This window comes from Tiliqua scincoides, chromosome 1, assembly GCF_035046505.1.
Source record: "Tiliqua scincoides isolate rTilSci1 chromosome 1, rTilSci1.hap2, whole genome shotgun sequence".
Classification (NCBI taxonomy): domain Eukaryota; kingdom Metazoa; phylum Chordata; class Lepidosauria; order Squamata; family Scincidae; genus Tiliqua; species Tiliqua scincoides.
This window is the reverse complement of record NC_089821.1, coordinates 219407808-219420890: the sequence shown is the minus strand read 5'-3', so window position 1 is coordinate 219420890 and position 13083 is coordinate 219407808. Positions and strand designations below refer to the sequence as shown.

At 42.3% G+C, this 13083-nt stretch overlaps 2 protein-coding genes across 2 annotated transcripts in view; one reads left to right on the top strand and one right to left on the bottom strand.

Moving 5' to 3' along the window:
* Positions 1–8204, top strand: part of SERAC1 (serine active site containing 1) — a 31831-nt gene extending 23627 nt beyond the window's left edge. The window contains exons 14-17 of the mRNA XM_066616101.1: positions 578–675; positions 2748–2930; positions 3608–3751; positions 4972–8204. Of these exons, the coding sequence (XP_066472198.1) occupies positions 578–675; positions 2748–2930; positions 3608–3751; positions 4972–5108 (562 nt within the window). The 3' untranslated portion in view covers positions 5109–8204. The remainder of the gene's footprint in view (positions 1–577; positions 676–2747; positions 2931–3607; positions 3752–4971) is intronic.
* Positions 8205–10660: 2456 nt separating this feature from the next.
* The window catches only part of SYNJ2 (synaptojanin 2), a 73359-nt gene continuing 70936 nt past the window's right edge, over positions 10661–13083 (bottom strand). The window contains exon 27 of the mRNA XM_066616090.1: positions 10661–12815. Within this exon, the coding sequence (XP_066472187.1) occupies positions 11997–12815 (819 nt within the window). The 3' untranslated portion in view covers positions 10661–11996. The remainder of the gene's footprint in view (positions 12816–13083) is intronic.

The window sequence follows — 13083 nt, the reverse complement described above, 5'->3', positions numbered from 1 at the left end:
TAGGTTACACACTGACAAGAATGGATATTGCACCATTGTCCATGGCAAGAATGCACTCAATAAGGAGAATGCAATGAATTGCTTTCTTTTCTGCCTAAGGTTTTCGTTTCTCAGTGTTTCTCAAAACCAGCCTACTTACTGGGAATTTTTTTCACGTTGGTTCATCTGTCAAACGTGTGTCACAAAATTCCAGTGCTTTGCAAAGAATTCTGGGACCTTTTCTAGAGCGTACACACAATTCATATGGGGCCCTGGCCAGGCCTATTGGGTCTCAATGTTGCGCTGACTGAAATGTGAGTGTGACCTAGAAACACATCCGAAACAGAGAACACTCCTCCCATTGTTTTTCAGTTACACTTGTTTTTCAGCTGTGGGGAGCACACTGTCTTTCAGTTACATTTGTCCACTATTACTTATCTTCTCACTGATAAGTTTCTGAGAACGTGAGGATTCTCCAGAACACAGTTTGCAACCACTGTTTTGACTACATTTGCCCCCCCACATCTCTCTCTCTCTCTCTCTCTCTCTCTCTCTCTCTCTCTCTCTCTCTCTCTCTCTCTCTCTCATTCCTCTGCAGGGAGTCTATTGCCTACAGGAGTACTGAGCTTCTCAAGAAACTAAGAGCTGCTGGTGTTGGAGACAGACCCCTCATATGGATGTCACACAGCATGGGAGGCAAGTCCATTGGATCTTTTTTCTTTTAAAATAAATCATTTGATCATTTAAGAAGCAGGTATTTCAGCCATTTTACCCAAGTGATAAAAGGCTTTAAAACCTTGGTTCCATTTGAAGTGAGTGGACAACTAACTTCTATTGCCTTCACTAGCACCATTGTGTGACATGGTAGGAGTGTCCAAAGCTACATTTTTCTGACATTAACATTAAAGTGGATGATGCTGGACTTGGTTTGTCTTGATTTTGCGCTTTGTGGAATTTTAAGTGAGAACCCAACACCTTGACTTGTAGATATACTTAGTTGGAGTAGTGCAGATGCACCTATGTATCTGCCTTGGTGTCCTATACCTAGCAAGTCTGACTGTGAGTTGCAGTCTCTTTATAGTTATGTGCCTCCATATAGTTTCTGACTACGTAGCTGTTACTGGCATAGCAATACCTGCCAGTCAGGCACACTGTCCTGGGCTAACTTGAGATGTCCTTGGATGAGATATTGCCATAGGATGGAATCGCAGCTGTTGTGCCTCATCTTTATCCTTCAAATAACTTCTAAGCTGTTTTCAAAGTGTTGTTAGCACTTTGGATATGATCAGGTAATTGACATCTTAGAGAGAGGCAGTGAAGGCACATGGCATTTTGTTTCCATAAAACCTTCCTTGGTAGGGGTTAATATTCTCTTCCTTCATACTAGCAGGCTCTTTGAATCAGTTGAGGCAACTTCGGTAATTTTGATCTTTTTAATTTGTACTGTAAAAAGTCATAATTTGGTAATTCAAAATATGTATTATTTATATAACAATAGACACATGAGTAATTGTATCTATATGTGTCATACGACAATTTGGATCCATTCCCAAAATGTTATGAGATTCACTTAGCTGTCTCAATACTTACATAAAATAGTTTATGCTCCATCCCAACATAGTCACAGCTGTGTAAGCAATGATTGGCTTAGGGCTCAGTGGAGCTTTCTCTCCGCCCTGCCTCCACTTGCCAGCTGGCTCACAGGTGCAGAAACACACTTCTGCGCATTGGCTGTGTCTTTTTAAGGGAAGGTCTGCATATGCTTCTCATACACTTCTCCAGCTGTCACTCTTTCCTGTGACACCAACGCACAGGTTTCTTGTGCTCCAAGCAGAGATGCAGCTTGTGGACAGGAGCCTAGGGAAGGTGAGATGCATCCAGGGAATAGGAGATGGGGGAAAGGAGTCCATTTATCTTTTTACCAGTCCTTTTCCAAGTGCACAGCAATCCCCATGCAAGCAGGCATGGATCATGCCATAATCTGCATAAAAATATTAAGATTAATTTTACAAGGGAAAAGGGAGGAAAGAGTGCAGGCTTAAAGAGTGATTTCCAACATCAAATTCCTCACTTGTTCTCAGACTGAAGTTCCAGGAATTGCTAAGGCCCATAAAAAGTCAACAGTGCAGTCTTCAACTTTATGTTGCTTACTTGTTTGCTGCTATAGGAAATATGGAAAATACCTTTGGGGTTCTTTTATCAGTAAGACCCTAAAACAAACACCAGTTTTTAGAGCCTGTGCACCAAAAGAATTATCATTTCTTCCTGCTATTTAAAAGGTGGTCATTTGCTTTCTGAAACTATCCATCCGTTGTTTGATTTTGTCTGATTCCATCCCTAGATATCTACCCAATATTTTCCCAGAATATTTTATGGGTGGAATTTTGTTACGGTATATGTGAATTCAATGAGTCAAGAATTAAGGTTGTTTAATTATTGCATTTAAATCCATCCTTTCTCCAAGAACCTCAGACTAGTAAACATTTGTCTGATCTTCTCAACACCTGTGTAAGGGAGGTAAGAGCTGAGACATCATGACTAGCCCAAAGTTACCTAGCAGTTTTCATGGTTGTGGAGAGGTGAACCCAGTTACAGCCTTAGCTGTAACTACGTATTATACCCCACTGGCTGTCAGTGCTGAAATGAAAATTGCATGTCAGTTGGTAGAGGAGGAAGGCAAGTACCAGTTTGTATATCTTTTTTTTTTTAAAGCATTATTCTTGCATTTATCATCTTTACCTCATGATCATGAACAACCTTCTTGTCAGGCCTTCTAGTCAAGAAGATGCTGCTGGATGCTTCCAAGGACCCCGAAATGGATTCCATTGTAAATAACACCCAGGGAATAGTATTTTATAGTGTCCCTCATCATGGATCTCGATTAGCTGAATACTCACTAAATATTAGATTTCTTCTGTTCCCTTCTGTGGAAGTGAAGGAACTAAGCAAAGGTATGCATACCGAATAGCAATTTGGTAACACTATGTGTTCATGTGTCTATGTGCGGGTTTTCCCCCAGCTTGCAATGTGAATTGTCTGAGCAACAACTTGCTATATGTTAAATTACTGAAACAACTGTTGAAATGGAAAAAAAAATCTGAAGTCAGATTTGGGCATACACTACAGCTGTGTATTGGTTTCATAACAGTTTAACTACCAAGGCTTCTGCCAAATGCTGAGATTTCTCTGCTTGAAACCCTCAAGCCCTGGGAAGTGCCCTGGGAAGAGGAAATGGCTACTAAACCAATTTGAATGTGGCAAAGATTTGTCCTCTCAGGATGGGCATTTCAGTTTTGAATACTGGCAAAAGAGGTTCGACCAAAATAGTCAGCAACACAGAGTATGGATGTTGCAAACCCTACTGAAACAAATGGCGATTGTGCAGAATGTGACTATCATGCCATCAAGGATTAAATGACAATTAAATGTTACTTGCACATTTGAGGCTGTCGTTAATCCCTCCAAAATAGGGATTTACAAATGAATGTGCCTTTCTGAACTGAACTATTTTTTCCCAGAATATATCTTTCATAGGGCTATATGGTAGTCATAGTTTTCTCTCTCTTTGGTTGAATAATGTACAATTTATATAGTCAGAAGCATGCATTTAATTTTCTTCATCTTCCAGATTCTCCTGCCCTCAAGGCATTGAATGATGACTTTGTCTCCTTTGCCAAGGATAAGAACCTTCCGGTGTTGAGTTTTGCAGAAACATTGCCAACACGAGTTGGTAGAATGCTGAGCCTGCTTGTTGTACCAGTGGAATCTGCAGGTCTGATATCCTCAGGATTCTTCTTTCAAAATGTGTGGTGCTAGTAAGATGTAGCCATGGGAGATTTGTGATGTAAACACTCATAAAGAGGTAGAAAACCTGGTATGAAAAATCCACAATTTAGACAAAACTGGGCTCTGTGTGATGTAGGGATGGATCAACGATCGTAGCCCATGGTCTGAAGGAAGTATAGTCTGTTTCCATATGTTCTCCTCCTTTGCTTGTTAGAAATTACTTGCAATTTAAATAATATAACATTAACTATATGAACATTTTCACTAGCACAATAAAGATGCAGTAGCCCAAAATTTCCACATGTGAATACAATATTGTTATCTGTGGTGGGAAGTTAAATTAACCTCCTGATCCGGGCAGTGCAATCCAAACCCCCCACCCCGAGTTGGCACAAGTTCCTTGTGCCAGCTCCCAAGTGTTGCAAATGTGCTGTAAAGAACGTTCCCTGCTACTCAGAAGGAAGCTGAGCCAGCACACAGATGTGCACTGGCTCAGCAGAACTGGAGCCATGCCAGTGGACAGAGAACTTGTGGTGGTCTAGGCAGTCTGGCACAGGGGGTGGGACAAGGTGGTGGGAGGACAGGTGTTCCAGTGTGTGGGGGGGCAGTTCGGGAAGTGGATCGGGCACGGGGGTGCTGGGACCGGCTTTGGCAACCTTTGCTGGATCCTAACCCTTGGCCCCGGCCTGATGGTCGCTACACAGGCCACTTGGATTTGCACGCTCAAAATTGCAGGCATAGATCCAAGGCGGCCCATAGGGCTGGCTGGTGTGCGACACAGAGTAAGGGGACATAAGTTCCCATACTCCAAGTTGCACCCAAGCCTGCTCCTACCCTGTGCTGGATATAGTGCAGACCAGCTGTATGCAGTTTCAGTTCCTGCGAAGGTTAGGATTGCATCCTTTGTTAGATACTGTGTTGCCTACATTTTAGCATTACTCATTTTTTCCTTGGGACATTGCAAAAAAGTAAGGCAAAATTCCTCCTGGCAGACTTTTTTTTATCTTGCCAATGTGTAATGCATAGTTGGGGAACTGTGTAAGGATGTTGCCAAGTTTTAAAATTTAAGCCTTTACAATTCCTTTTTCAATGCCTAAGGCAGAAATAATAAAGAAAATAAATGGGCTTATAATACTTTCTGACAAAAATTCATATAATGTTTCAGGTGTACACTCACTTTTTAATGTGTCTGGCTTTCTTTTTCAGATTTAGGCATAGGAGAACTCATTCCTGTAGACGTTAGCCATCTGAATATTTGCAAACCAAAGAACAAGGACTCTTTCCTCTACCAACACACTCTAAAATTTATTCAAGACGCTTTAGCAAGAGAGCTAAGGAACTGATCTACCGCTGCAAGGCATGACTTATCTTGATGTCTTATTTAATTTCAACAAACTTGTGCTGAAACTGTGCTGGGCTTAAAGGGCTGCAAAGGCATTTCACCGCGTTTTATTGCTGACAAATTGATTTTTAACATCTTACAAATATGGAACTGGGGAGTGTGCATAGGATGTGAAAATACATAATGTACAGTGCTATACCATGCAGAATGGAAGCCAGGGTAGCTTTTGTTCTAACTTCCTTGTGTATACTTGCCTGGAAGTACAGCACAGGGAAAGAACCATTCAAAACTTGTCAAGGAAGTAGAGTCCCCACTTAGACAACTTCTATCTATAGAACCTTCCTTGGTGACAGGGACATTTTACCTTTCCTTTATCTTTCCTTTCTGATGCTCCCTGCAGGCCACGCATGCTACATTTGTTCTGTAGGTCGCCAGCCACATGTATTGGCCTAGGAGAGCACAAGCTGAAATGTTATGCACAGGTGTACTGTAGTGCTCAAATGCACCAGGATGGTACATCTGATCTCCCCCAGTAAAAAGCCATATGGATACACCTTTACACTCGTCTGCCCTAAGACAGATTATTATGACAGAAGTAGGTATGCAAATATGGGATGAATCTTGTATTAGTAACAACTGAGCCTGCAAGTCTAGACTGTTCTTCACATTTGTTCCTGGAGAAAAAATACAGATTGCTTCCATATGTAAAGCTACTCTGTGCATTCACTTTAAGATGCAGTGACACACAGCCATTAAGGTACTTGCTTGTCTTCACAGGAATCTTAATTTATTATTCCCATAGGGACTGTCTGCATTTTTCTTAAACCAGGATGTTGTGTGGAAGATTTAAACCTTGCTGCTTTTTTCACGCATGAAACGTTGCTGAATAAGTAGTATTAAATATTTTGAGCCCTTCTGAACCTTCACCATCATTGTGGTAGAGCAGAAGGTAATCACTACCTAGATTATCCTACAGACAGGGAGGGATGCTTTCCTTTCAGTTAAATGCCTTTTTATGCAAGTATTTAACAGAAGCTTAATGTGGTTCAGTTCTATTCTAAGTAGCTCAGTTCAGATACCATGCCAAGCTATTGTTTATGGAAAACTTAGTTTAGAATATAAATCATGGTCCAAGCGTCCAGAGCAGTCAGCCATGCTGTGCAGCTGTTTGCCTGCTTTTGTTTTTTCATTGCCAGTGGCCTCTGGAAGCACAGCAGTAGGCATAACTATGATTTCTTAATTGACATCACACTTATTTCTAATTAGCAAAACTCACTTTACTGGTTCCAACCATGGCCAACCAACCATGATTCATTAATTTGGACATACTGCTGCACATTCATTAAATGTAACCATGGTTTGGCATGATATCTGAACAGAACCACTATATGTGTCTTGTAGAAGAAGTCTTGATACACTAGAAGCAAAGGCAGAAATTCACACTTAACACATCTGCCTTCGACAAAAGAAAAACTCCTATCAGTAATGAACTGTCAGTATTGTCCTGTATATAAAACATTTATTTTTAACTGTTGACACTGTCTGAAGAGGAGATATTTTTCCCCATTTGAAAAGCTTGTATGTTTAGATACTCTGGTCTAGTTTATACTAGATTGTGTGCAATAATGAACTACGTAGTATTGTATGTATAATTTTCAAATAAAACCAGAAAGTTTTAATGCTGGAGAACCCACCAAATGAGGTGCATTTCAGTGACTTAAAAATAAATACATTTGATCTTATTGTGCCTACCATGATAGAATTATGTAACTAAATGTTAAAAAGCCCAAAATATAAAATCTAGAAATACTAAGGGCCCAATCCTATGGAACTTTACAGCACTGATGCAGTTGTTCCAACACGGCATCCACTGCAGCCTGCAGTGGGGGAGCTATCACAGGGACTTCCTCAAGGTAAGGGAACATTAGTTTCTTATATCAGAGCTGCATTGGTGCTGGAAAGTTGGATAGGATTGGGCCCTTAATTAGCTAGAAAGTACCTGCTGTAGTTTCAGGTTGGAAGCTAAGTATGTCAAAGGGTAGCTAGAGGTGCATGGAGCCGTGATTGGGGGGAAGGGGGACAACTATTTCCATAATTCTGCATGAACAGCATAAACATCAGCCTCCTATCTGAATAGTGGCACAGTCTGGTTTGTCCCTCCTTTCTCTTATGCATCTGATACAGTCTACGTGACCAAGATGACAGAATGAGATAAGAACCTGTTCATATTATGTGAAATCTAGTGCCATCCTTACATATGCTTTAATGTGGATGAAAGAAAGAACAGTTTGACTGGCCAAAGGACTTAAGGGAGACCAACTTCCTCCTTTTACAATCCTGATAAAATTTGCAACAACTGGTTCAACTCATGCATGCACATTACTTGTTAGCTCAACTTGTGAAGAATTGTGCATGACATACTTTTTATATGACATACTTTTCATACTTTTTACCCCTGCTAATTGGGTAAGAGGCACTTTTTCAAGTGGGTGCTCCTTTTTTTTTAGCAGGGGGAGAGTAACTGGCCCACCTCACCCCAGCACTGTCTGTTCTAGTGGCTGTCTGCTGGTATTCATTTGCATCTTTTTAGATTGTGAGCCCTTTTGGGACAGGGAGCCATTTAGTTATTTAATTTTTCTCTGTAAACCGCTTTGTGAACTTCTAGTTGGAAAGCAGTATATAAATACTGTTAATAATAATTAATAATAATACCAAATGTACAAATGTATACTATATTTTATACCAAAATATAGTGACTGTGAGGTATGATTTGCAATGGCTCATTCGCACATAAGTCATCACTTGATGTTAGAGGTGACAAATGAGAAACATGCATGGGCAAACTGGTCTTAAAATTATTCATACAGTGCCTGAATGGAAAATGACCATGAAACAGTGAATGAGCACCATCGAAGAAATTCATTTCCTACCCCCGCCAATTATAATGTCCCTATTTGCTGCGACAAGCCTAAGAAATGTATATTTAGACAGCACTTTGTGTATTTCTTGCTTTGCATCCTTAAGCAGCATGATTTCCCCCCCCCATGGGGTCTTGACATTCAAATTACTTATCAGGAAAACATTTCAAAACAAACCACTTAGGGCAGTTAATTCTGTACAACATTTGGACTAGATAGACTCTTGGTGCTAGTTTGATTTGTTCAGACTGAATTGCATGAGCTGAAATTGATTGCACAGAGGATGCTACAGCAAAGTTTTAATGAGGCAGCTTGCCAAGTAGCCAAAGTGCTGAAGGCCAGTTACTTCCATTCTTCAAGTGGAGTAATAAAAATAACTTTTATTTGCAATTTGTAAATTCACTTAAATTGGTTCTCCAGCACTTTTATTATCATGCAAAATGAGCTGCCACAATGTTAATTTACTTTTGCTGCTGAGAATATTTGCGCTACTAATAAACTCTGCTCTTCTTTCTTAATTGTTCTTTATGCAGAGGTGAAGCCAATGACACTTTTGACTTCTTTATAAGGAGGGGATGGTTAGGGCTTTGCATTATTTTTGGCAGGAAGCAAAAGAATGCCATTCCTATCTACCTTTAATTTGGGCTGATCCAACAGGGCTTAAGGACCATGGTGAGGTGCACTCCTACACTATGAGGCCTGTTTTATGTAATAGGAGTAACTGTCCTATATTCTCTCAAAATTTGTTTATGAAAACGTATGTCCAACCACATGAAAGCTTGACGAAGCTAAGGCAAAGGGGAGGAGACGACAGGTACGCAGAATAGCAAATGTTATCACTCTGCATACCTGACCCCATGCTCTTCTTTAAAAAAAAAAACTTTAACATGTTTTTATTAATCTTATGGTTAATAAAACATGAGACCTAAGTAAAATATTTGACCTTTCATTTTGGTGATAACTCTAGAAAGGAATGAGTCACATTCAGTTTCTTAGAAAAGAAATGTTATATTATTTACAACCTCAATACAAAAGGATACGCCAGAACAACATGATATAGATTTTTCCATCCTTACTATTCAATTAAAATAGAATCACAGACTTTACACTTTTTCATAAAAAACGAGTTCTGCCACTAATAAATTACTAATATTGCATAGACACTGAATTACATAACTTCATTGTCCCAATTCCTACAGGTAAATACTCATGCATATTTCACTATCCATTCTTTGTTATAAATAAAGAGTCCTCTGTGTTTTGTACATTCACAATGCATTGGCTCATGCATATAGGTTGAACCTTGGTATTGGTGGGGGATCTTTTCCCAGAAACACCCCCCCCCCCGCAGCAGATACTGAACCTGTGGATATTTAGATGTATGGGGGGGCGGGCCTCAGAGGACCTCTGAACATGACTGGAAGTGCCTTTCGGTCATGTCCAGAGATGTTCTGAAGCAGGGGGACATCACATGAGAGGGAAGTTCCAGTTTCTCATCAAACTGGGAGTGCCTGTTAAAAGCGTCCCAGAGGCCTTCTAAGGTACAGGTAGGCCATGTGCAGCCTCCCTGCACCTCAGAACACCTGGATGTGACAAGGTTCTTCCAGTAGCATCCAGGTCTCTTGATGTCCTCCAGCCATGTGTCAGCACATTCATTGAGTCAAATCAGTGAGTGCTGAACCAGCAGATGATGGTCAACCTGTACTGATTGTGACCAGTATTATGCTAAAGAATTACTCAAAATTGCCCCTGTATGATTTTCAACATACGTTACGCACTTGAATCTCTCCCATAGGCAATCTAGTTCTTATCATACTGGCTTGGCTGACCTATACAGGACCTGGGTCAACAGCTGCAGCTGAAAATGGCAACAGAGTGCTGTGCTAGGAGGACTGTGTTGGTCCAGTATTCACCATCTCAAGCTGTAGTCCAGTTCAACATGGGCTGCAGCAAACCCTGAGAATATGTGTTCTAGTGCTTTCATGCAATCATATCTCTTGATTTCTGCAACACCATATTCAATCTATTAGTGACATCATTACCCAGCCTTTTCTACGTGAAAGGCAATCTTTGATACTACCAACTCCCATCCCAACAGCATCACTGTAAGGGAGCCTTCAATGGCCATTAGGGTAATTTACAGCTTCCACTATAATCAATTCCATATTATTGCATGCCCTTATTACTAAGCACAACCTGCTGAAAATTTTCTCTCTCCCAGGACAGGCAGCCCAATCCTAATGGGCAGCCCAATCCTGAGCTGCCGGGGCGCCCCCGCTCGGCAACACCATAAGGGCTGCTGCCGAATCCAGTGCTTCCCGCACTACTGCAGGAGGCACCTTGGGAGTAGGGGACCTTCCCCCGGGTAAGGGAGGCAGCTCCGCAATGGCTAAAGTAAAGGCGCTCGTGTAAGGCACACAGCCTCCATGAGTGCCGCCCGCTCCCAGGCACGCCTCTGGCACACACACCCCTACCCACATCACGCCAGCCTCGCCGCCCCTCCCCAAGTCACAATGGCCTCCCTCCTCCCCGGAACGCCCCTGTTCCCACCCCGTTTGCCATTTTGCAGCCCAGAGGTCGCAGGCGCCACCGAGCTGCAGAACGTGGGCACCCGTCAGGTGGTGGCTCAGCGCCGGCCAGAGCTGAGCCATCTCCGGCAGGAGCCCAGCGTGGACCATAGGATTGGGCCCTCAGTGAAATAAAGGAGTGCTTGCTGGATTGATACTATTTGTTTTATGCTTATTTTATCACGGGGAAATACAGTTTAAGGAGGAATAGGCAGCAACTTCTAGGATGTATGATGTAATTACTAACACATTTACTTGGAAATTAATTCTAATCTCCTGGTCAATGGGGCATCCTCTCTAGGAAGTATTTGGGATTCCAAGCTTAGAATAACTTCTGACTGCCCAAACAAGAAACCTTTAAAGTGCAGAATCCTCTATCCCAGGGGTGCCCAAACCCCAGGCCTAGGGGCCACTTGTGGTCCTCAAGGGGTTTCCAATCAGGCCCTCGGGGAGCCCCCAGTCTCCAATCAGCCTCTGGCCCTCCAGTGAGTTGCTGGAGCCCATGTTGGCCCGATGCAACTGCTTTCAGCATGAGGATGACTCTTTGACCTCTCACCTGAGCTGTGGGACTAGGGCTCCCTCCACTACTTGCCGTTTAACATCTGTGATGCAGCAGTGGCAGCGAAGGAAAGGCTGGCCTTACTTTGTGCAAGGCCTTTTATAGGCCTGGAGCTACTGCAAGACCTACATTCATTCATATAAGTTCCATCTCTAATAAATTCATGTATGTAAATTTATTCAAGTTCTAAATGTAAATTAATTCTTTTTTTCCCCAGCCCCTGACACAGTGTCAGAGAGATGGATGTGGCCCTCCTGCCAAAAAGTTTAGACACCCCTGCTCTATCCTAACAAATTCCCTGAAAGGGGCAGGTATCCCTGGCATGACATATGAAAAATGAGCAACCAGTGCAAAGAGTAAGAGTACCAGCACCAGTGTGACCATGAAACAGAAATAGTTGCCTTTGAATTTACCACATGAATTAAACAGGAATTCATCTCGGGAAAGTACAAAGTATCACAACTGAGTTACTGAACTGAGGGCCCAATCCTAACTAGTGTGCACCAGCTTACGAGGCCCTAGCACCAGTGATAGCTCAGAGTTGCGGTAGAATTCCAAGGGTTGCCATAGAATTGAATAGCCCCATTGTGGGGCTATGCGTCTTACCCGGAGGAAGGGGATGAAAGTCCCCTTCCTCCAAGAAGCTGCCGACGCTAACCGGATAGTGCTTAGGATGCCACAGCAGCCATTCTTGGTGCTGTGACAGCCCCGTGCACCAGGCAGCTCAGGATTGGGCTGCCCATCCTTCCTGTAGCACAACTCTAAAGGTAAAAGCAAGATGTTTTGAAAAAATATTGTTCCTCTATTATGTCTGTTGTAGGAAAAGCCAAAAAAAAAAAAAAAGCCTATAGTTTTAAATTGGAGCCAGTAGTGTCTACTTGGGTATTTTGGTTTTGCTTGAGAGCAAGCAGTTCATTGGAACCTTGAGATATGACGCCACTGTTTCCATCTTCACCAAATGTAACCCAATGACTGAAATCTTGAGGACTGGAGAGTTTTAAGTCTTTTGAAATGTGCATTGGGCTGATGGGTAGCTGTGGAGTTACTGACTGACAATCAGAAAAGTCTGCCTCCAGGTCTAATAGATTGGTGTTTCTTGTAAGAGAATTGTTGTCTAAGAACTGCTGCTGGTTCAGGGGAGGAGGAGCATGCAGGCCGGCAATCAACTCTGAGGTGGTCGTCATCAGGAGCTTAGAGCCACAGTCTTCTGGGCTGGCAACAGCTGCTACTGCAGGAAAATTGGACTCGCTAGGAGAAAGCGGGAGAGTGCCAGAATCGTGTACGATAGGACAATATTCTGATGGATTGTTGTTATTGTTGGAATTAAATGTTAACCCTTTAAGATATAGACTGTCACTGCTTTGGAGTACTTCCAGATGAAAATCAGGAGGAGCAGACTTCTTTCTCCTTGGTGGAACTCTTGGGGCATAGGCCAAATTCTGAGAAGGAAGAAGAGAACTTTCCTCTAAAAGACGTAGTGCAGCCGGCGCCCTTTCACTGCTCCGCCTTCTCTCAAGGATTTTGCTGGGGTCCATTGTTCTTGGCTTAGGAACAGGTGCTACCCTTGTAGGACTAGTGATAGCTCTGGCTTCAAGGCAAGACTCTGGCAAAGCAAAGGAGAAATGACCCGTGGGTTGTTCAAATGGCTCTTCTGGAGACTGGAGCTAAGAAAAAGACAACAAAATCTCAGTCAATGGCCATTCAACTAGCCCTACTCGGACCAATAAAATGATCCAAGAAACACACAGACCCTCCCCCCAACAGGTTTGTTTAAGCCTCTTAAACAAAACGAAGGCATTGTAAAGTACGTGGTGGTGGTAGTGGTTCTTCTATATGTGATTCTACAGGAGTATTCCATAAAAATTCCATTATCAAACTGAGATTCCTACCTCCCCTTTCTTAAAAAAAAAACTAGCACGTTTCTAGGGTTTA